At 43.5% G+C, this 23,258-nt stretch overlaps 2 protein-coding genes and 1 pseudogene across 2 annotated transcripts in view; all 3 read right to left on the reverse strand.

The window, feature by feature from the left end:
- Positions 1-1,869: 1,869 nt before the first annotated feature.
- On the reverse strand, positions 1,870-9,599 carry LOC109487335 (annotated as a pseudogene).
- A 1,883-nt stretch (positions 9,600-11,482) lies between these two features.
- Positions 11,483-17,780, reverse strand: LOC109487336 (oncoprotein-induced transcript 3 protein-like). Its single transcript, XM_019791315.1, has 14 exons — positions 17,634-17,780; positions 17,077-17,137; positions 16,254-16,492; positions 15,762-15,897; positions 15,232-15,354; positions 14,901-15,011; positions 14,382-14,519; positions 13,940-13,966; positions 13,641-13,807; positions 13,387-13,496; positions 12,975-13,277; positions 12,496-12,658; positions 12,041-12,149; positions 11,483-11,673 (listed from the first exon to the last, which is right to left on the reverse strand). Exons 1-14 carry the CDS (start codon positions 17,760-17,762, stop codon positions 11,483-11,485), a joined length of 2,007 nt encoding a protein of 668 aa, XP_019646874.1. The 5' UTR covers positions 17,763-17,780.
- A 1,653-nt stretch (positions 17,781-19,433) lies between these two features.
- The window catches only part of LOC109487337, a 16,511-nt gene continuing 12,686 nt past the window's right edge, over positions 19,434-23,258 (reverse strand). Inside the window, exons 11-17 of the mRNA XM_019791316.1 lie at positions 22,438-22,604; positions 22,017-22,126; positions 21,330-21,528; positions 20,835-20,938; positions 20,188-20,350; positions 19,895-20,003; positions 19,434-19,576 (exon numbers count right to left, since the gene is read on the reverse strand). Of these exons, the coding sequence (XP_019646875.1) occupies positions 19,434-19,576; positions 19,895-20,003; positions 20,188-20,350; positions 20,835-20,938; positions 21,330-21,528; positions 22,017-22,126; positions 22,438-22,604 (995 nt within the window). The remainder of the gene's footprint in view (positions 19,577-19,894; positions 20,004-20,187; positions 20,351-20,834; positions 20,939-21,329; positions 21,529-22,016; positions 22,127-22,437; positions 22,605-23,258) is intronic.

A 23,258-nucleotide genomic window follows, 5' to 3' on the forward strand; every position in this document is an offset into this window, starting at 1 on the left:
GGTTGTACGTGCCCCTTGTAGGTTTCCGGAGTGGAAGGTTTAAAGTGACCAACGTGTACTGGAGAAATTCGTATACATTGTAATATTGATAGTGTTTTTTCTAGATTTTCTATTTCCAATTAATTGTTTTGCGTATTCTGTAGTCGGACAGAGTTTTCTCGGAACTGGTATTGTCGGGTCAAAGGTCATTTTCTCACGACTAGTATTTGTTAGTACTAACCAGTATTATATGCACAATCCATGACTAGAAAGAACATCATTGTTGACCACACATAGGATTAGTTAAATCCAATTGAATATCTCATCGGTTAACGACAGTTAACAAATCGTCGGTTGCAGACGACAATGCCTGTGTTTTATTCTTTAGGTGTGGGTGTATTATAGCCAGCGTGTCGTAGGGATATGCTCAGACCCTATGTAACAAATGCACAGTAGGAAATGTTTACCACAACCCCAATTAAAGGTACTGCTGTCTGTTATGAAGAACGTTTAAATCCAGCGACAGAACAGAAGTCTAAAGGACACGATCCAATGGACACAAGTATGGTGTAACCTTCAACACGAAGAAAACAACGTTTACATTTTACCGTCCAAGAACAAGACAAGACTACAACAAGAAACCAACATGTGTCTGAAACCACCGTGAACGCACAAGTGAGATGGCGACTACGTAGTGAAGAAAGGAAATTTGTCTCACCTGATTGTCTGTGTTGTTGTAGTTTGTACACCTGCTATTGTGATGGCGGCTCCCGACACAAGACTTGTGTTGGTGGGAACAAAACACGCCACCGTCGCTATCGGGAATTCGATCAGACCACTGCGCCGCGGGCGACGAACTGGTCCGGTGACTTTTTAATGAGCTTTTCGGCCGACGTTTGCTACTCAGAAAGTGACATTTGGCACTTTCTTTGGTAATGTATAAAGTCCAGTAGTCTATCTAAATTACAACAATGCTGTTCGATGCTTTGGTTACATTTGATAGAACTAGGTAGCCTCTACCAGGCTTCAGAGGTTCATGGAAAGAGTAGAAATTGGTCGAATAGACAGATCACATGCCAGGGGAGTTGGTCCGCGCCGCTAAGGGAGTACAGTTCTTTAGCGGACCAACTCCCCTGGCATGTGATCTGTCTATCTGGTCAATTTCAACTCTTTCCAGTCGCTACTGAAGCCTGGTACTAGTGGTAGAGGCTACGAACTCGTATCTTTCAAGCATTTAGGCAGACAATGCTCAACTTTAATTGTTGCTTAGACGTCTTCTCGGGTTGCTGACTGTTCTTTTGAAATTCTCTTTCGAGCAGCGGCTAGCACAGGTACTGCAGCTTTGGCTGTGATGTGGTGCATACTATAAGTGTAGCTTCTGAAACTGCGCCGTTGGACTAATGATAGCTTCAAGTATATAAAGTATGTCAACGAAAAGTATAACACACATTTTCGTCATGCAAATGACTTTTATTCAGCAAATCAAAAACCCACGTGATATCGAAAAAAACATTAACGCAGTCTTATGCACTTGACACTTATTTGTTAGTTTTGCACACATGCTTTTGAGAAACATCTATGATAATTGGAAAAAAAACGTTAAAGAGACATCCTTGATACCTAGCCTGGTATCCACCCTTTTTGGTCCACTTTCAAACAGTCTTTACAAGTCTAAATGCCAGGATATTACTTACGGTTACAACAGGTTATACTGATATAACATGTCTTGAATACAACATCTTGAATAATGTAATTGCTACATAAGTATATGATGAAATCAGTAAAGAGAACTAATAAAGAGTACGGTCTTATGAAACGAAACATCAAAGCCGCAAGCGACCAACCAAACAGGTGGTTACATCATGACGTCACAGGATGGTAAACATGACGTCATAGCCGTGCTATTCTGCGGACTCCCTCCCCCTACTCCTCCCCTTCCACGTCAGCCAGCCCCTGGTAGGCCCACTCCTCCCGGCGGGAGTGCTTCCGCACGACGGCCGCGCCCAGCACGACAAGGGCGAGCGCCATCAGACCCCCTCCGGCAGCCAGCAGGACCCAGGGTGCACCGCGGCGACTGCGCAGGCTGTCTGCAGATAAAATGAAGGACAAAGACCATTAAGTCTATTGATTGCTACGTCGGTGAAGGTTAGACATCCAGGTAATATGATACGCCAGAAACAGTTACTAAAGCAACTGGATACGATTTTGGAAATGATCAATCCGTCTCACTTTAACCGTTTCCAAAATCATATCCAGTTGCTTGAGTAACTGTATCTACTGATTGAGCTTATCTAATTGTATATGACCATCATTTGTATCATTACCTCCATGAAATGTGTCATGGAGGTTATATTTTCAGTTCCGTTTATCTGTCTGTCTGTCCGTCTGTCTGTCTGTCTGTCTGTTGGTCAACAATATAACTCAAGAACGCCTGGATGGATTGGTTTCATACTTGGTGTGTTGGTAGGGTGTGACAAAAACTAGAAATGATTAGATTTTGGTCCCCCTAGTGGCTTCCCTTGGTACTGCAGCGCAACTTCCGGTTTTGATATCTCGCGATCTGGACATGCTAGGGTCATGAAATTTGGATGGAAGGTAGCTCTCGTGCTTGGGAAGAAGTCATTTGAGTTTGGGCCCCCTAGCGGCTTGTTCTGGAACTGCAGGGCACTTTCTGGCGGAATGTTTAAAAGCCAATAAGTCCAGACAGGAACAACATATTTTCATTATTTTTGGTGTGCAGGTAGCTGAGAGAGAGATGTACATAATTAAATGCAAATTATGCAAATAAGGACTTTATTTGCATAATTAATGAGAAAATTCTATAATTACAGTGTTTTACATTATACTACTTACATACATGTAATGTATGTAACCTATGGCAGGCGGAACTTCAACAGATACTAACTATGCAAATGATGACCTAATTTGCATAATTAATGCGAAAATTCTATGATTTCGTGATGGTGAATGATGAGAATGTCATACTTGGGACATCTGTAAGTTAATCAAAAGTTAACATACATCACGATGCATATATCATGTTAATGCAGAGGTCATTTGCACAATTAAACTTAAAGAAAAAATTCACATTTACATATTAAGATCATATTTCATGGAGGTATGAGATCTCGGAATTCTAGTTATTTGTGAAATTTCTCGAAAAATAACATTTCTTGTAAACATGACACAATTAATATATATGTAAAGATGTACCTGCGTCATTATCATCATCCAAGGCGATTGGTCCCAGGTAGATCATGTGACGTCCAATCATGTCCATCTTCTCGTCAGAGGCCCTCTTGCGTCTTGCAACACATCCCTGAAAAGAGAGAGTCGTGATTGATTGATTGATTGATTGATTGATTGATTGATTGATTGATTGATTGATTGATTGATTGATTGATTGATTGATTGATTGATTGATGAGTGAGTGAGTGAGTGAGTGAGTGAGTTTTTGATTGACTATTTGATTGTTATAGATTCAAACTACAGTGTCAATCCTAGGATACACTTCAAAGTATGCACTGTTTAGTCTTGTGTAAGAATTTTTCTTCTCATACGCTTTACCATATGGCAATTACCACAACGCGACATTCATACCTGTCAACACCACTATGAAGAGTTCTTAGCGCTATATCTAAAGTATATGGGACCAACCTGAGCACACCGGGACCCAGGATCTGCGGCGTCACAGACCATCACCTCACAGTGCACGTACACCATCTTCACCTCCTGGATGAACCGGAACGCCTCAAAACCGAACTGTTCGACGGCGGGATCTTCGACACTGTAGATATCCAGGGTTGGGTCTGAAGCGCAACTGCAAGATAAGAAATCAGAGGTTTCAAACTTAAGGGAAGAAGATGTGCATGTGTTCTTCTGATTGTAAGATAAAATTTACTTCGCTACTACATCATGGTAGATGTTCAAACATTCCTGCCATTCGTCAAGTGAAACCCAATCCCACTGTCTTCAGAACCCAAACGCACAGAGCATGGATTGGCGCCACCCAAACCAATACTTCCGTCCCGGAAGAAGAAAATCAGACATCATGAATTTTGTCCAACAAAAACAAGACTCTCCCAAGAAATCTTTGCGGTCCATTGATTGACTAATATGACCAGGCCTTAAACATAATTTCTGCCTACCCGTCGTTGATGAGTTGATAGTGCAGGGTGTCGTTGGGTTCGGGTGACATGGTGGCCTTGCAGTTCAGCGCCAACACTGCGAGATTCTGGCCGTGTCCCTGCACTTCCAGCTGCATGTAGATGTGCTGACGCAGCTTTAGGTGGATGGGGTACTGGTCGGCCAGGTACGGTGTCTGGTACTGCCGGGTGGGGAACATGGAGAGCCGGACTTCCAGCTGCCCGAACCCCTCCTCCGTGAAGTTCAGTCCGCCCGGGATGGGCAGGAAGGTGGAGTCTACCCACTGCTGACGCTCGTACTCGCACCTGTTGATGAAGGTATTTTGTCACCAGGGGAGTACATTGTGTATCAATCTTCACATCTATTCACTGCTATCGTAAAGGTATATGATCACATTCTGCCGCAACAACAGTGTTGTACCTTTTTCGTACCAGCTAAGTAATATGGATGAAGAGAATCTGGTCATCCACTAGATTCCTTTCAAAATAAAGCATTCTGACGGTTGCATGTAATATAATTTGGTCAGCAATATTGGTCTTGCTGGCGTTTTCGATATTGCCATTGCCATTAACAAGATTCAATTCAAGATTCAACAGGAAATACCATCTAGACGTCTTAACATACTAGTAGATAGAAAAAGAAAAAGCAAACTTAAAGGTCAAGTCGGGACAGTAATATGTCTCTACATACTTGGAGGTGATCCTGATGCCGCCCTCCCGAGTGATGACGCCGATCTTCTGTTCCATGCTCAGGATGTTGATGGTGTTCAGGAAGATGACGTATTTCGGGTCGAACGACACCTTATATATGGGGAGAGAACTTGTATTAAAACAATCAAGAAAGATGACCTGCAACACGAACATTGACATTGCTTCTCAACGGATGATAATTAGCACGCTCGCGGAGGCCTTCGGTGGCTAAGGGAAGCTTCTCTACCTAAAGGATCTACATGTACTTGGAGATAAATTGTCGCCAGCCTGGGTGCTATCCTCTGTAGTTACCGCCGGCTCCCTGTTGTCGCTGGCTACCACGGGGAGTCAGCGATAACTACGAAGGATGGCACCCGGGCTAGATGATAATGGTGTGATGATTGCATTCAAGCAATATCTTGCAATATGTAACAATATGCAACATCAATCTTGAGCATATTGCACCTACCTTGGTGCCGCAGCCGTACAGCTCAGTACGGAAGAGGTAGTGAGTCCCGTTAGTTGTGGCGCCACAGTTCTGGTCAGGCTCCCAGTGAAGGTCGTTAAGGGTGATGTCAGTCAGTTCGTCCACGGGAATGGCCAGCTCCATGTAGTCATTGGTGCAGGAGGTGGAGGCTAAAACAGATTTCAAGTCGATGGAACAAATGTTGTCAATTTTTTTTAAGTAGGACGCACACATGTATGTGCTTCTACCAACCTTTAGGTTAAATCTGTCATATACTAAAAATGCATGTTTATTCCATTGAAACAATTAATGAAAATTTCAAATAGCAAAAGCAATTTGACATATTTAAGACACTGTTTACATACCCATTAAGTCTTGAACTGGGGCGGCAGTTTGAACTGTGAAAAGTCAAGACAGGGGCAGAGTTAATTACAACCATAGCACATTATTGTTACAACCGTAGCAGATTATTGCTATTCGGTCATATCTCATAGTATTACAAGGATTACTCTGATAAGCCTTTGGTAGTGAATGAGTCTAATAAGTGGAAACGTACAAATGCCACATTTTTCATTTATCTATCAACAACAATGAAGGCAGCATCTAAAACAATCACATGTATTTATCTTGAATATAATTATCAAACGTGTATCAAATGTGACGCAATTACTCACTCTTCGGTTCTTTGGTTGGCGCAGTAGTACTAGTTGTGGCAATCGGTTCTGTGAGAGTAAAAAAACAAGGTAGAGTTTCACAACCTCAAACTTTCGCCAAATTTTACTTAACGACTGACGTATGAAGAATTATTCTTATTGATTATGCAAATAAGGTCCTCAGTGACATAAGCTATATCAGTACACCACTACAAATAAACTCTACCAAAACATAGTTTCCTTGGTGAAGGCATACTTTTACCAGATGCGGCATCTCGCACGTAGGTGTTTTAACAATAAGTAAGTTGATCACAAGAAATATACTTCTAAGTAGTGTACATGTAACAGTACTCACCACAAGTGATGCCCTTTATGCAAACACCGAATGTTGTAGTGCTAGGACTCCATGACGACAGACGGTTAGACTGCTGGATGTTGTCTCGGCAGCTGTTCTGAATAACGCCGTTCGATGCGTACGCCGGTCCGGGAGAGTCGCCGGTGTTGCCGTGCCAGCACCCGAAGTTTCCTCCGGCTGCGAGCAGTTGTTCAGCGTTGCCGTACTGCGGGATTCCCTGGAGCAGGTCCTGGCATGGAGTGTTGTGGTAGGCGGTGTCGCGCTGATCGATGTAGCACATGGTCCAGCCGTCCGGAACCCTGAAGCTGGTGGACTGGTCAACCTCTAGCGGCTCGTGACGCAGGATGTCGCCACAGCAGTTACCTGCAACAAAGTGGTCGTGTGTCATTTATCAGTAGTAAAGTTAGGATGCAGCCTGATACAAATTGCATCAGTGTACAATTTGTTGGTTTCTTGTTGACAATCTTGTAATATGCATAAATGCTATCATAGAATAACTATGTTCAGAATAATGCATCTTTGTTCAGGATAGAGGTTTTTTAACAGTGCCAAATATTAAGACTTTTGTAAGTAATTTATTACTTACCCGGCGCTTTATTGGATGCAGTAGTCGTTTCTCGGGGCGCAGTTGTCGTGACAAGACGGTCTAGAACAGAACAAGTGTTTGTAAGCGCGCTGTGAAGTATCACACAATTCACAAAGGACGGCTATATGGGTGATATTTTTCTGACACTAAAGATAGTCAGTTCAAAACTAAAAATCCTAAACTTGTAGGATTAGACTCGATGATAGGAAATAGAAGAGGAGAACTAGACAACGTTTCAAATTACCTCTTGCGCAGAAGGCAAATTTGTCCTGCTGCCCGGAGCCTCCGACGCACCAGCTCCCGGACTCTGCCCCACACGCGTCATCCGGTCCCCAGTTGTTCATGAACTGGTACACACCGTACAGCTGGGCGCAGCCGCTCGGGCTGGTGCCGCACAGCTCCTGGGATATCTCGTACATCGGGTTGCCGCAGTTGTCCAGGCCTGTCAGCACGCACGCGGAGGAAGCGTACTGACACCCGCTGTTCCCGTTACACGGAGTCACGTACCCGGCTGCTTCACATGTAGCCTTGACGTTGGTCGACGTCATAGCTCCGCTGACAGGGACTTTGTAGTAGTGCCATCCCTTGTAAGAAGCCAGATATCCGGCATCTCTTCCTGCAAAAGAGAACAGAAGAAATGTTAGTAAAAAAAACTCCTAAAACGTTATTTTTAATTTCTTTCTTTGGTGACAATACTATGGCAAGCGATAGCTATTTTGTCATGAAACACAAATGTTTATAGATAACATTCATTCTTCGCTTTGATATAGCCAACACATTTCACACAAGCACTAGGAAGTATGCCAAGGAGCAGCTGTTAAAAACAGACATACCATCGGCCATCTGACGGCGACTTTGTGACGCCGGCGAATCTTCACCGGTGGACTCCTGTGATGTGTCCACATGAATATTTGAAATAATTAGTTAACCATCGAATACCCAGACATATGTGTACAAAAACAGAAACTAGAATAACCTGAAAGAGATTTTTAAAAATCTGAAAGAGACAAAAAAATGTTCTTTATTGCAGAAGAACTTTCACTTTGAAAAGCCAGGATACTAGTACCTTGAAGTCGACGGCAAGTGGTTCATCGTCACTTGTTGAGGAGGCGTCCAGAATACGGAGGGCCTCTTGCTCTTTTAACTCGTCCTGGCCTGTAGCGGTGCCTGGATGTGGGAAAATTATTTTGTGCTTGTTCAAAAGCAGTGAAACGAACTGGAAGTGAAGTGACGTTTCTGTAGCATCTTAGCCTGGGTGCCATCCTCCATAATATCCGCCGGCTCCCTAAAGTCGCTGGCTACCACGGAATCTGGACTTGCTGAGCTAGCCAGGGACATTAATTAGCGAGCCGGCGGAGACTACGGAGGATGGCAACTGTGCCAGAAGCATCTAAATCTTAATGCAAAACTGTTGCTTGCGAGGTAAGTTGATAGCTTAGTTATGTGGGAAAATGTCGACTAGGGCTGTTACACTTTTCTCTTTGCCGTCAGTTGTACTTTAAATCTTGGTAGTACAGTAGGCGAAGAGTCTTAAACTGTATTCACAGACCCCGATATTGCACATCAATCAAGCAACGTTTAAGTAACCATGCTCATGTCAGTTCAGTTAAGTTACGTGGGTTAAGACATGTTAAGCTGGTGGCGCAATATGTGCGGACGTGCCCACTAGCACGATCCGGCTACGGTTGTGACTCAGGCTGGTGCCGTTATACACACAAAGCTTTACACAGACACCCTCCATGATATAATTACAAGACTTCAATTAGTTTTTACCACCAAGCATGAACAATGTGTATTGAAGGAGGACCAACAATTAGTGACACCAGCTTCGATAAACAAGATAAACCGATCTGATTCTTGAAGAAGAGGATGAACATTTTTCTCCGTGCATGCTTCAGCATATGTTGTCCCAGCTGTAGCTATTTGACACGGCACTTTTTGCAGAACTTAATAATATTTAGGTGGCAAGGACAGACCCGCATGGACGAAAAAAGTCATGGCCTTATGGCTCACAGAGGATAAGTAAGTAAGTATTTAGGTCGAGAATAGAGAACATCATTGTCCCAAGTAGACAAGAAGTATGTTAATACGGTATAAACATATCCAATTTCTTAAGACGTGTGAGCTTTCTCATCTTTTTAACCCCTAGCCAAATTGTCCTCAATCCTTTAGATTTACAAAGCGTATTTATTCAGGGCCCAAGACATAAATATAGACCAGGTAAACGTTTGATAAACATGCCCAGTTTCTCGTGCTTGAACCATTTTACTGACGCGCATGTGAGCCTTCTTAAACTTCGGTTTATGCCATTGATCCTTGTAAACTACTCAGATATACGCTCAAACTCCTAGAGCAAGAACACATCGAGTGGTTAGAGATAACTTAAGGAGTGCACATAAATACATTACTTAATTGGAATTGTAGACTCTACTTTAAATTTACAAGTGTTGCCATAGGCTTCATTGCACCAATGAAAAAAGGCGAATTGCATCTTGACTATGCCTCGTATGTGGGAGGGAAAATAGCAATGAACACAAATTAGTCTATTCTGGACCGTAAATACTCATTGTCAAGTTACACAAAAAGTTCTTACCTGTCACAGCAGACACACAGAGACCCAGGCACAGAAGAGTCAAGACCTTCACGTACATGTTGTCCATGCTTCAAGTTCGGAGAAGGACAACCTACTCTTGGCACCAAGTGTAGGACAATGCGGGGTACCCACTACCACTCGTTCTTGTACCTAACACAAACCGATCCTATAGCCCCGCCCACCTCCTCCAAAACGTACAAATTAAAACATTTGAAGGACATGGAGACGCTCTCTCATTGGTCCAAATAGCTGCTAATTGCCACGCCATTGGTTGAAGTTTGAACTATCATTGGTCGAGTTTGGACTGCCATTGGTCGAAGTTTGGACTACTATTAGTTGAAGTTTGAACTGCTTGTTGTGGGGAAGAGTCAGGATCGGGCTAATGGACAACCGTCAGTTGTGCCCATCACATGTTCACCGATCCGGTCAGCCTCCTACCTACTACGTGGCCTTTTTTCTATTCCAACATTTACCTTGATACAAGCCATGGCGACGGCACACTCACGTTTGCCGCTACCTGATCTGCATCTCGTCGAGGTCTTAGAAATGCGAGTTTCCATGACGAAAATAACCAGCGGCAGTGCGGGTTTGGAACAACAGGAATATGATGCTTTCTGAGCATAACCTGCTAAGCTCACCATGGGACACGAATGGAGAAAAGAGCAATTAGTGGTGGCCTAAACTCTATTCATCGCAGGTCATCTCACCATTTTTAGGTCGTAGTCTTCATCGTCATCGCATGCTCACCGACCCGCTCAGACTCCTACGTACTACGTGGTCTGCATTTCGTCCACGTCTTAGAAATACGAGTTTCCATGACGAAAATACTATGCGGGGTCGGGACAACAAGAATATGATGCTTTTTTGAAGATAACCTGTTAAGCTCACCGTGGGACACGAATAGAGAAAACAGCAATTAGTACACAGGTCTTTAAATGGGTGATGCCCCAACTATACCTACGAGGTAACACAGACTGTCTTGTGCCACTTGGCCTGGGTACATTCGTTGTGTCGAAGAAACTTAGAGGCTGTGTCAGAACCAACAGCCGAGAAGGATTTGAAGGCGGTATTTTCTGTACCCAGACTACCAATTTTGCAGGGCATATGCAAGACTATCCATAGGATGCCTTCATGATCAGTTTGACCGGCTTCTACATACGTTTCTAAACGTCTATCACATCTGTTACTAGTATTTGCTTCAGCGAGTAAGACAGTTTTTAATCTCATATCTTAATCATCAATACATTTTTAGTGTTTTCATATCTGCACAATTACGAAGAGATTAGAAAAATGGATCTGCTACGTAGGACAGTTGTGAGAACTAGTTACGTGTTGTAGCTTCCATTTATTTATGACCTATAGATAGATAGCTAATTAAACATAAGGATACGAAAAAACAAGCAATCTTTATTCAATATAGAGATGTTTATTCATTCAAGAGCAGCATCTACATGGTACATCCGTCTGGAAAAATGTTGGTACATATTCTCAACTTTCTGACGAAATTGAAGAAAGGGCTCCGGTTATTTATGGACGATTGTTATACTTTCTTAATTATGTGAATGTTTTATATACTGTAAAATCATTGTAGTAAGTAATACAACTCAGTAGATAGTCGAAGAGTATATAATTTTCTACTTTCCGCATCAATGCCATATCATATGATAAAGTTATCATAGAAAGAAATGTCTCGGGTATTGTATTCTGCAAGTACATAAGTATAATATTTTTTACCTCATGAGTAAAACATTTGGATGAGCTTTGGATGAATGATCGTTACAAATCTTATCCAATGAAAAGCGCACAGAATTCAAAGTTGCAGACTGTAGGGCAACAACCAGGAACATAGCTAACATTTAAATTTCGTCAGCAGTCGCTATCCTTACTCTCCAAGCAGATGTTGTGGGGGAATGATCGTTAGCTTTTCATATATGGACCTTCTCTGGCTAATGGATACTGTCTTGCCACCGAAAGGGATCTGCTTGGAGATTAGCTAGCCTGTGGCATCTCTCCTTTTACTCTTCCACTTCCACGTTGGTCTCCTCCCCCTCCACGTCAGTGACAGCCTGGTAGGCCCACTCCTCCCGGCGGGAGTACTTCCGCACGACGGCCGCGCCCAGCACGACAAGGGCGAGCGCCATCAGACCCCCTCCGGCAGCCAGCAGGGCCCAGGGTGCACCGCGGCGACTGCGCAGGCTGTCTGCAGCTGGAAGGGAACACAGCAGAAGATTCGTTACAACCTTAAAATGAAATATAATTTCTTTGTCTTTAGAATGGAAGTACGGATCCACATTATCCCAATTTGTCATCAAAACAAATTGCTGTAACCAGGATTTTAAATGATGTAAACTGCCACTTTGTTATATATTGCCTGGCTAGCTCTTCCCTTATGATCTCAATAAAAAGCGGCCTGCATGCCAACTTTAAATTGCCAGCTTAAAGAAAAACTACATGCACACTGCAGCATTGAAAGATCAGGTGCTATCTGCGGATTCATTGCAACAATCAACCAATGACTGGATGATGTTGCACAGATTCGTGACATGTAAACTGTCAGGTAGATGATTATGTACCTGCTTCGGCATCATCCAGCACGATCGGTCCCAGGTACAGCATGTGGCGTCCGATCATGTCGGCCTTCTCGCCAGAATCCGAAGCCCTTTTGCGTCTCGCAACGCAGCCCTGAAAAAAGAAATGTTCTTTATTGTGTGGTTTAGGGTAGAATATGACAGCAAATAACACAATATTGGTATCGATGGTGTTTGAGAGTGCATGTTAAGCCCCAGTCACATACACCGTGCGATGCAATGCTCCTGCGATGACTTTTACGACATCGAAGATGCATCGTACGGTATGTATGACCAGGACTTGAAAAGAAGGAGTCAGATGCAATGAAAAAGTTACGATCACGTGGTCAAGTATCTAGGTATTTCAAAGAGGCAATTTTTGACATTTACATGTGTCTACACGACTATGAAGTAAGACACTACCTACTACCTACGTTTATGTCCCAAGCATATTGACTAACCTCAGCACAGCGGGACCGGGCATTGCCTGCGTCACAGACCATCACCTCACAGTGCACGTACACCATCTTCACCTCTTTGATGAAACGGAACGCCTCAAAACCGAACCGCTCCTTGTTGGCATCCTTGGGGCTGTAGATATCCAGGGTTGGGTCGGAGGCACATCTGCAAGAAAATTACGGAAGTATTATTTTGGGGCGGCGCTGGTTTAGGTGGGTTTGTATGTTTGGATTCCTAGAGTGGCAGTGGTTGCTAGAGAATTGGATGTAGTTTTGACTTAAGGACCGGTCATGGTTGAAGATGACCCAGCACGTATCGGGTTTGAGCATGCCAGTGTGTAATAATTATGTAAGAATTCAGTAAATGTTGTAATAATGATTAGATCACACCATACAACCCTTTTTACAGTTCAAATATATTCACAGAAAAACATGAACATGCTAGAAAACAAACAATGCCAAAGAAGACAGAATCTGCCTACCCGTCGTTGATGAGTTGATAGTGCAGGGTGTCGTTGGGTTCTGGTGACATGGTGGCCTTGCAGTTCAGCGCCAGGACGGAGAGTTCCTGTCCGTGTCCCTGCACCTCCAGCTGCATGTAGACGTTCTCTCGCAGTTTGCGGTGGATGGGGAACTGGTCGGCCCGGTACTTACTCTGGTACTGCCGGGTAGGGAACATGGAGAGCCGGACCTCCAGCTGCCCGAACCCTTCCTCCGTGAAGTTCAGCCCGCCCGGGATGGGCAGGAAGGTGGAGTCTACCCATTGCTTGCGGGCGTACTCGCACCTGGGAATCAACGACAACAGGCAGATTGTAAGCATGGAACGACGTAGATACTTTGACAAGGGAAGAAAGGCAATAAAAGGTAGTAGAAACGTGAGACTAAGTATTTTACCTGGATGTGATCCTGACGTCACTTCCCCTGCTGATGACGCCGGCGTCCCTGTCGGTACCCCGGATGCTGATGGTGTTCAGGAATGTGACATAACGTGCATCGAACTTGACCTTGTAAAGATTTTTGACAAAATTAAGTCGTGTACAACGCTACATCATGTAGAACGACAATTTTGCTGTTTTACACAACTTGTCCATGAGCACAACTACTTTGTCTTTGCCAAAGTTTATGTAGATTAGTCTTAGTACACGTACCTTGGTGCCACAGCCGTACAGGTCAGTACGGAACAGGTAGTGAGTACCGTTAGTTGTGGCGCCACAGTTCTGGTCAGGCTCCCAGTGAAGGTTGTTCTGGTCGATGTCGGTCAGTTCTTCCTTGGGAATGGCCAGCTCCATGTAGTCATTGGTACAGGAGGTAGAACCTGTTGGATAAAAACTTGCTTTTAGTGAAATATGTCCACAGCTGGTGGTGGCTAGCATCAGATACATTTTGTGTCAAAAGGATAGAGTTGCTTTAGAGTTGTCAAAATTATTCTCAGAGTGAGACCACATACCTGACAGTTCCTGAGGAGGTACGACCACTGTGCAAGGAAAGAACAAAACGTTACATCGTTTATATTTCAAGATGAAGAAGTACAATGTTGTTACACTGAGAACTGAGATTTGAGCTAAGAATAGTAGTAAAGTCAGGCTGCAGATCAACTACAATACACATGTATATTGAGAGTATCGTATCCAAAACCGTGACTATCTAGTTCTATGTCTGAATAAGTTAGGATTAGGGTCAGGATCAAACACGGCCTTGGATAGTCTCCGAATATCCAAGAACGTAGTTTTGCCTCAGGCACGGATCTGGATACACGTGAACTAAGGTGCCAGTACCGTGTCTGAGCATGATTCTGGAAAAACACTGTTATGGGTACAATAATTTAGCTGTTGGGATGGTCGATTTGGTCGGGCCGCTATAAGCACGATTTAATCAGACCAGAATATTACCTTTGCATCCGGATCCGCCCAACTCCCCATCGCCCTCATACCCAACCGGACAGGTACAGGTCGCTCCGGTGCCGGGGGCCGCCACGTCCTGACAGGTAGCCAGGGGATCGCACGGGTCGGGCGAACAACCGTCCACGTCTGTTGGAAAAAGCGCCAGCACGTTGAATGCTTCGGTGACCTTGTCGTGCCATCATTTCCATTGCAAACATGAAGCCTAGCCTCTACCAGACCAGACTACAGAAGCGGCTGGAAATACGGGTAGTAGAAATTGGCCAAATGGACAGATAACATGCGAGGTCAGTATGGCCAGCTAAAGTTAGTTCAGTTTGACACTCCCTCCACCAGGCTTCAGAACAGCAAACTGTACACCCTTAGCGGACCAACTCCCATGGTATGTAAAGTCTGGTAGAGGCTATATATGACCAACTAGTAAGTGCTTTCACTTGAAAAGTAGAAGATCGGGACAGATATTAAGTCTTACGAAAAATGCGTTTGATCCATTCAGGCATTCTGGCTTACCTCTGTCACAAGTGTCCCCTTCATACCCTGAGTTGCATGTACAGGTGTACGTGTTGATTCCGTCCACACAGTCACCGTTCACGCAAGGATTGGCCGCACAGTCGTCAATGTCTGGGAAGTAAGAAAGGACATATGATTGACAATATGTACGACGAAAAACCACTCACTGATTTTCCAAGTATCTATCTAGTATCTAGTATTTAGCTGCGCTATTTTAAGTCGTCATAGTATACAATTTTAGGGACTCTATACAGTTTCTACTTTTGAATGCAACTTGATTATAACGGTTAAAAGTTAAGTTTTTATTCTTTGAAGAAATATCGCATCTTACTTGTTTCACAATTGCTGCCCTCGTATCCAGCGTAACAGTTACATGTGTAGCTGTTCCTTCCGTCCACACAGTCACCGTTCACACACGGGTTACCGGCACAGTCGTCCCCGTCAAGATCTATATCTACATGGCGGTAAAATGGCTTTAACTAAATGTTCAAGGCACAAGCTACATAATAATATCCTGGGGACCTTTTCGTTGTCTACGGAAGGTTAAAAATTGGTAACAGTGCTGCAAATACACAAAAACTTTACGCATACTTTAAGGTGTTGAAGATCTTGAAGATTTCGTGCAGTGAAGGTATACTGTATCGAGAACTGTGCTAATTCTATCTAGTTCTATGACTCTGCCCGAAGGGGTTAGGGTTAGGATCAAGCACGGTTCTGGATAGTCTCCGCCTATCCAAGAAAATACTAGTAGATCAGCCAAAGGCACGGTTCTGGATACGCGTGGGCCATCCAGAACAGTGCCTGAGCATGGTTCTGCATAAAGCACGGTTCTGGATACAGTAAGGCAGACTATATACTCACTTTCCGACGATCCACAGTAGGTGAGGCTACAGGCAGGTGCGGCGGGGAGTTTGTACACGTAGTACCCGGCGCTGCAGGCCCGCACCTGGATGGTCGTTTGCCAGTTGCAGGTGTTGCCGCTCCAGTAGGCACACGCCTGGAGGATTGATTGTGTGATAGAAGGATTTTAGACTTTTCTTACACTGTACAAGTATGAATTGCCTTCTTTTTTTTTAAATGACCATTTATTTTCATCATTTTTTAACAATCTCAGTGACACTTCTGTGAGAATGCATTGCCTTGTAGTGTATATTGGACTGTATAATTTTAACTAGTGTAATGTAACTGTGCAATCTATCCCTTTTATTGCAGGTGGTATTTTACCATAGATACTTACTCTCTTATTCGTTCTGTATTACGTCTGTACTTTCTGTGGGTCAGCCATTACAAGGTGCATCCTGTGTTGACCCTTGCAATGACATGTATCATTGCCAATAAATACAAATAGAATACCTGGCGGGACACCTCGCCGTCGGCAAGTGTGGGGTGTTGCCCGTTCATCCACATCGGGGCGTCGGTGCCGCACCTGTACACGTCAGGTGGCGCCGCGGTGGGCATTGCATTCCCGGCGGACCCGGTGAAGCGGTACCACTCCCCGGCGAACCCGCTGTCGCACCGGTCCGCGTTCCCGCTGTTCACGTCCTGCACGTTCCTCCAGGCGTCACTCAGCGTGATGTAGTTACTGCAGGGATCTGAAGAAACGGGAACGGATAGAATCTACTTTTTTATGTAATATTGTTTAATGAGGTTATTGATTGACGTTAAATGTGTAAAAGTTACTTTAATGACATCCGTGAATAGTTTCATCAGGTTGGTAAGTAACTGAATAAAGAGACTCATTTTCTACACAACCAAGTCTTTTATTCAGCCGCCCTGAGGAAGGTGACAGACGGTCACCGAAACGTCGGCTGAATAAAAGACTTGGTTGTGTAGAATGAGTCTCTTTATTCAGTTACTTAAATGACGTTTATTGTATTATCGTTATCAACGTTTTTTCAAAGTAATTAGAAGTGAATGCAAATAGTTGTTATAATGTTTGTATCTTACAATGTATGTAAGAGGACTCAAGGAAGAGAGTTTGTATGGTCACTAATTGAGGTTCCTTAAATAAACAAACAAACAAGCTACCCAATCGATAGACATTCTCAACCAAACCTTAAGACAGAGTTTTTTCACAAGTAACATCTTATAAGTTGAGAACCAGTCGTGTACACAACAGGTGATTAGCTTTTGTTTCTAGTATGCTAAAAAGTTAATTAGCTCATTAGGAACGTACCGTTTTGACGGCGACTCTGAGAGGATAACCGATCTTCACCGGCAAGTCCTCTTTCCGAATACTAGAGGGGGGTATAAAAGACGAACCCGGGTGATCAATTTCACTGCGAAATGCACGATTCTTATCGTTGTGATGCTGTATTACTTTGCCATGAAACGGGGAAGCACAATTGGCACAGAATGTAGGTTGGAATGCAGTAAATGTCTAACTTTAGTTAGTTCTAAGCAAAGTAGAAACTCGTCAGAATGTCAGTGGACCACTTACCATGACCGTCTGTTTGCCACAGTTTGGGACGGCCTCATTCGTCGTAGGCCGTCGTGTAATTTTGATGTAGTATAATTTTCAAGCAGGCTGTGACAGAACCAACAGTTCACAGGGACAGAAGTTCCAGGGATAGCATACTAGGGTTGGCTGCCGGAGCTTTTATTGCGTGCGATCTACATACGTTTCATCAGAAAATACCCCCCCCCCAAAAAAAAAAAGCTCATGGCTTATATCTCAAACTCTTGAACATAAAACAAGCAAACAAATAACAAACAAACGATGTCCAAACATACCTGTTCGCTCATGGCCCTGACGATGGCGGCAAGCTTCTCGGAAGCTTCTCCTCTCTTTTCAGTCTGGGACCCGTCCGTTCCTCCGTTCGTGCCCGCCCCTGGAGACCCCAGGGCACGGAGTGCCTCCATCTCCTTGCCGGAGACAGTGTTGCCTGCGCGTGTAGACACGGTTACAGACGATTCTAAACTTTACAAATTATCCTTAGTCGAAGTTGACATAATGTTTGTAACCAATGATAAACCAAATGAAAGGGAATTTCTCACCGAAATAGACGTTACCACACCTTCGTTAACACACACTCTTTTAAAGTTTTAGGACCCACTCGGAGTGTATAATACATGAAGCCTACGAGTAAACCTCTGTTTGGAAAATATCATTCGCCTTATTTGGCGTGTTTAGGCGTTTTTATCTGACTTTCCTTTTCGTACTGGTAGTTTTCGCCAGCAAACTTTGGTGGCGCATTGTATACCAATCTGCCAATCATAGTCTTTCAATTTGATATCCTGTCTTGCAGCCACCAAAAAATCTGCTTGAAGATTACATGAATGAGACCTTACCGGTCACCGCAGCCAGGCAGAAGCCCAGCAACACCAGTAGAACCAACACCTTCACGCTAACCCCCTCCATCTCCACTCACAGACTAGAAGGCAAAACGACGCAGGACACACTTATGTACCTACCAGAGAAACTCAACACCAGTCGAAATCAGGCTCCGTCAACAGTTGTCAACTGTCCATCTGAAAGTCACTCATCCAAGCCGTCACCCAGCCCAGTTCGTGCCCTGAATTTCTCCGACGTCTTAGAAATATGAGTTTGCATGACTGACCTAAAACAGCGGAGAGGAGGTAAGGCGTTTTGTGGATGCCTGTCAAAGCCGTACGTGTGACGATGTGGCACAAGGAGACTTGAAGATGTTGGTACGCCGGGCAGGGCACGTCTTCAAACTGGATTATGTCAGTAGCACAAGACACCACCTGTAGTAAACAGGTGGGCTACAAAGAAGTATTATATTGTATGATTCTTTCTTGGACTTGTAGTATTTTCAACTACAGGTCCAAGAAACAATGGAATTGATAGAACGAATTCGAATCTTTTGTTTGTTTTTTTTTGTTTTTTTTTTACTACTAAGTTGACATGCAAATGTCACACAGACAAACACTCACATCACGTTGTGCGATAATCTGATATGATTTATTTTGCACATATTATAAAATCAAAAACATATATGATACAGAATACAAAATATATGCAGGAGACAGTAACCGAAGCTGTATATGTTGTAATAGTGTTTTATCTTATGTTTGTTGTAATCGTTTTTAGCTATATCATGTAATTCGTAACCGATCTTGTAACGCCGTAATTTTAACATAAAAGTGAAATAATCTAGTGCAATAAAAAGTGCAATAATCTAGTGCAATATTTGATGCTTATGCTTTAGTTATGTACATGTCAAATATATTCTACCTGTGTATCCCATTGTAAAAGCTGCCCAATTCAGCCTGCGGGCTGCAATTAGCAACTTATATGTATGTTGTATGTATGTTCCTTTCGAAATAAACCAGTCTATATGTGTCGAGGGCCTCCCCAATAACTTAGTAATATCAAGTAACTGAATTATACATAACTAAAAACAACGAAAGTATGAGTCGAAAATATACATAACAATGATATACGTTCTATATTGCTCTGTACTTTACTTGTGTTCTCAAAGTTTTTAATCTCTAACGCTTTATGTAATTGGCTGTCAATGCAATGTGAATAACTAGTATATAGTATTCTTCTTCTTCCCTCCATACATCTCATCCGGACAGCCCCTGGTAGCCCAGCCGGCCGCACGTGAAGCCGAGCCGCTTCGCCAGGATGACGGATCCCGTGACGACCACAGAGGCCGCCATCAGCCCGCCTCCTGCCGCCAGCATGGCACGGGAAGCACTGCTGGGAGCTGCAACAGACGGGATACGTGAGAATAGTCGTCAATATTTTCTATCTTCTTCAGTCTTTATACATACTAGTACATCTACCAAGCACGTCGACAAAGGGGAAAATTCTTATGCAACGTTGACTAAACATTCTACGAAAACGGTGAAAAATCAGGGTTTCGTGCATGCGCAATACTAGTAATCTCCAAGAAGATCCTACGGTAGCCATTTGCCACTGGTGCGTGGGCAATATAGTCACAGCTCTAGGCAGTGGATGTTGTCCTGCCGACGTTCTCGTCTACCTCGAGAACTACGTATATATACTGGTGACGAAGGTAGGCAAATACCTGATTCCTCTTCATCCAAAATGATTGGTCCCAGGTAGATCATGTGACGTCCGATCATGTCCACCTTCTCGTCTGAGGCCCTTTTGCGTCTCGTGACACAACCCTGAAAATGTAAGAGGAGGTTAATGAATAGCTTCTATCAGGCTTGGGAAGCGGTTGGAAAGAGTACAAATTGACCAAATAGACAGAAAGCATGCTGGAGGATGTCGTACAGCACAGCTCTATATGGGGGTTCACAGTTAAGACTGAGTATGGTGCATTGTGGATATGTTTAAGAAGTATAGTACCTGAGCACATCGTGAGCCAGGATCGGCGGCGTCACAGACCATCACCTCACAGTGCACGTACACCATCTTCACCTCCTGGATGAACCGGAACGCCTCAAAACTGAACTGTTCGACGGCGGGGTCCTCGATACTGTAGATATCCACGGTCTGGTCAGAAGCACAGCTGCAAAAAATAAAAACAGATATTTGCAATATTAGAAGTATATGGAATCTAAAAAAACGTCTCTTTTAGTACATCAAAACGAACATGTAAAAGGAGGTGAAAGAAGTTGACATGATATTTGATGAATCAATCCATGAAAGTTTTAGACAGGGCATACAGAGAAGGACATACTAGTATACAGAGCCAACTAGTTACGACTTGGCCTATTTGATAGTGTACATGTCCTAGCCTGGGTTCCATCCTGGTTAGTTTACGTCCGCTCCCACAGTCGCTACCACCAACCAGCGACTGTGGGAGCGGACGTAAACTAACCAGGATGGAACCCAGGCTAGTCTTGTCCAGGTCTGCTTGAAGATTACGTTTTGCCTATCCTTGGTGCCATCCTTCGTAGTTTCAGTCGGCTTCCTATTGTCACTGGCTACCACGCTACATTAGGAAGCTGTTGGAAACTACGAAGGATGGCGCCCAGGCTAGTTTTGCCTACCCTTCGTTGATGAGTTGATACTGTAGGGTGTCGTTGGGTTCCGGTGACATAGTGGCCTTGCAGTTCAGCGCCAGGACGGAAAGTTCCTGTCCGTGTCCCTCCACCTAAAAACACTACAGATCACTAACCGAGTAACCATAAACAGGCATAAACTGTCCCACCCCATAACAGGAACCAACAGATACAGAAACTCTCCTTTTCCGTACATGTGCAGTTTACTCAACAAACCTAGCTTGACAATAATTCAACACATGTAAATATGTAAATGTCTATTCGACCAGTTGAATATTTACTAGTATATGTTCCTTGGATGTGTTGCGCCAGTTTTAACCATTGCAAGTTACTTAGCATAGTTATACTAGTAGTTTGCAATATTTGTTAATGTGTAAAATACCATTTGTATGCAGTGACTTGTTTTTAAAATTTGTTATTGGATTAGACGTAATTCAGTTGTCCAAATGCAATGTTTAATAAAGTGATCTTGGATCTCAAAACCTTCAGCTGCAGGTAGATTTGTTCTCCCAGGTTCCTGTGGACGGGAAACTCGTCGGCCTGGTACGGAGTCTGGTACTGCCGGGTGGGGAACATGGTGAAGAGAATCTTCAGCTGTCCGAAACCCTCCTCAGTGAAGTTCAGGCCGCCAGGGATGGGTAAGAATGTGGCGTACACCCATCGCTGGCGCTCGTACTCGCACCTGGTGAATCGAGAAAAATTTTTGTCTTCAGGCGTAACTTATTCCGGTACTACACCATGGTTTACGTTTTATACCATGATAACACATTAAACACGAGGACACATCCCACTACAGATGGATGACACTGACGAACGACACACACAGTACACATTCTTGGTGACCTTGAAAGCTACATGTACACCCCCACCACCCAGGGACTGCCGGGTCACAACCCTGTCAATCAACAGAAACCCAACCTCCGCCCACTCACTTCCAATCATTGTTGTTGGGGACAAAAATACAGACACACCTCACTTGACACATACACATGCGCGCTGCCCAAGACAGTACTTCTGTCTCGAAAGTAATCATCAACATGTTCAACAAACAAAAGTGACTTATCCAAATCATGAAGGAAACAACTAAAGCTTACTTTCTCTGTACTATAGTATCAAACTAATGCAAAGTTTAGGCCAGCAATAGGTTCCAAAAATGGTACTTTTTCATACTTAGAAGTAATCCTGATGTCGCCCTTGCGGGTGATGACGTCATCTGGCTCATGGCTACCCCGGATGTTGATGGTGTTCAGAAAGATGACGGACGTCGGGTCGAAGGCCACCTTGTATGCAATATGTAATATATTTCATTGATGTTGTCAACTTACAAAATACGTGTAAGCTAATACGTTTGCGGTAGAAATGTATAAAATATGTAGACGTTGAGACTTATGATCCCAAAATATGTAGAAGTTGAGACTAAAGCCCTGCCCACCTCCGTCAAATGCAGAAATACAAAATAAAAACATATGACCGGCATGCATGCAGCCACTTTCTTATTATAGTTGAACCGCTAATACATTTGTATTGCCATCCTCTTATTTCTTAGTCAATGATGAACTGTCAGGATCAGTCTACAGCTTGGATCACATACCTGTGTACCACAGCCGTACAGGTCAGTACGGAACAGGTAGTGAGTACCGTTAGTTGTGGCGCCACAGTTCTGGTCAGGCTCCCAGTGAAGGTTGTTTTGGTCGATGTCGGTCAGTTCTTCCTCAGGAATCGCCAGTTCCATGTAGTCATTGGTGCATATGGTGGAGGCTACAATGCAAAGATGGGAAAAGAATTTTAGATATAAAATATATTTTAGATGTTTTCTTTCACCAAATCACACATTTTTAATGCATACTTGCGTATCATCTTTGTATCATTGGACAGTAGTTTATCGTTTACCAAAAATGTTTTCTTTTGTTGTTGATGCCATAAAATATGTTGGCCAAACAACGAGAGCCATTTGGCGGTTGATATATTTGAAGGGACAAAGATTTAGCGAAGGTTGCTAAAATATATGAGAGGTATACGTACCCTCTATCACCCGCGGTATCACAGGAGTTGTCTCTTGTTGTTCTGTGTGTGTAACGTAAAAATTTAAATACACCAGTCTATTCAATTATAGCGGACCATTCACTGTATTACATAAACAGATAGGAAATACTGCCAGATTTTCGCTGCAAAGTAATAGCATACAGAGTCAGGGAGTGATGGATTTGGGATGATTTTGGGAGGTGCTATAGGTGGCAACGTGGTCTTGTGGTTAGGGTTGTTGAGTCGAAAGGTTCTTCTTGGTTTTTAGTGGATAAAACGGTTTAGCTCTGCTCTTACGCAGCTTGTTTTACTGTACTCTCCAAGCAGAGGTTGATGGTGGAAGATCGTTTGCTTTTTATATATGGTCTTTTTTTTTGTCTCTACCACCAC

This window comes from Branchiostoma belcheri, unplaced genomic scaffold, assembly GCF_001625305.1.
Source record: "Branchiostoma belcheri isolate BF01 breed outbred unplaced genomic scaffold, Haploidv18h27 scaffold88, whole genome shotgun sequence".
NCBI lineage: Eukaryota > Metazoa > Chordata > Leptocardii > Amphioxiformes > Branchiostomatidae > Branchiostoma > Branchiostoma belcheri.

Bases quoted from the DNA above. Each gene is read 5' to 3' on its own strand.
- LOC109487336 (XM_019791315.1), bottom strand. From the start codon at position 17,762: ATGGAGGCACTCCGTGCCCTGGGGTCTCCAGGGGCGGGCACGAACGGA. The intron at 15,355-15,761 runs GTGAGTATATAG...ACCGCCATGTAG, and splicing joins CTACTGTGGATCGTCGGAAA to ATATAGATCTTGACGGGGAC. The intron at 13,278-13,386 runs GTAAAATACTTA...GTTGATTCCCAG, and splicing joins GACGTCAGGATCACATCCAG to GTGCGAGTACGCCCGCAAGC.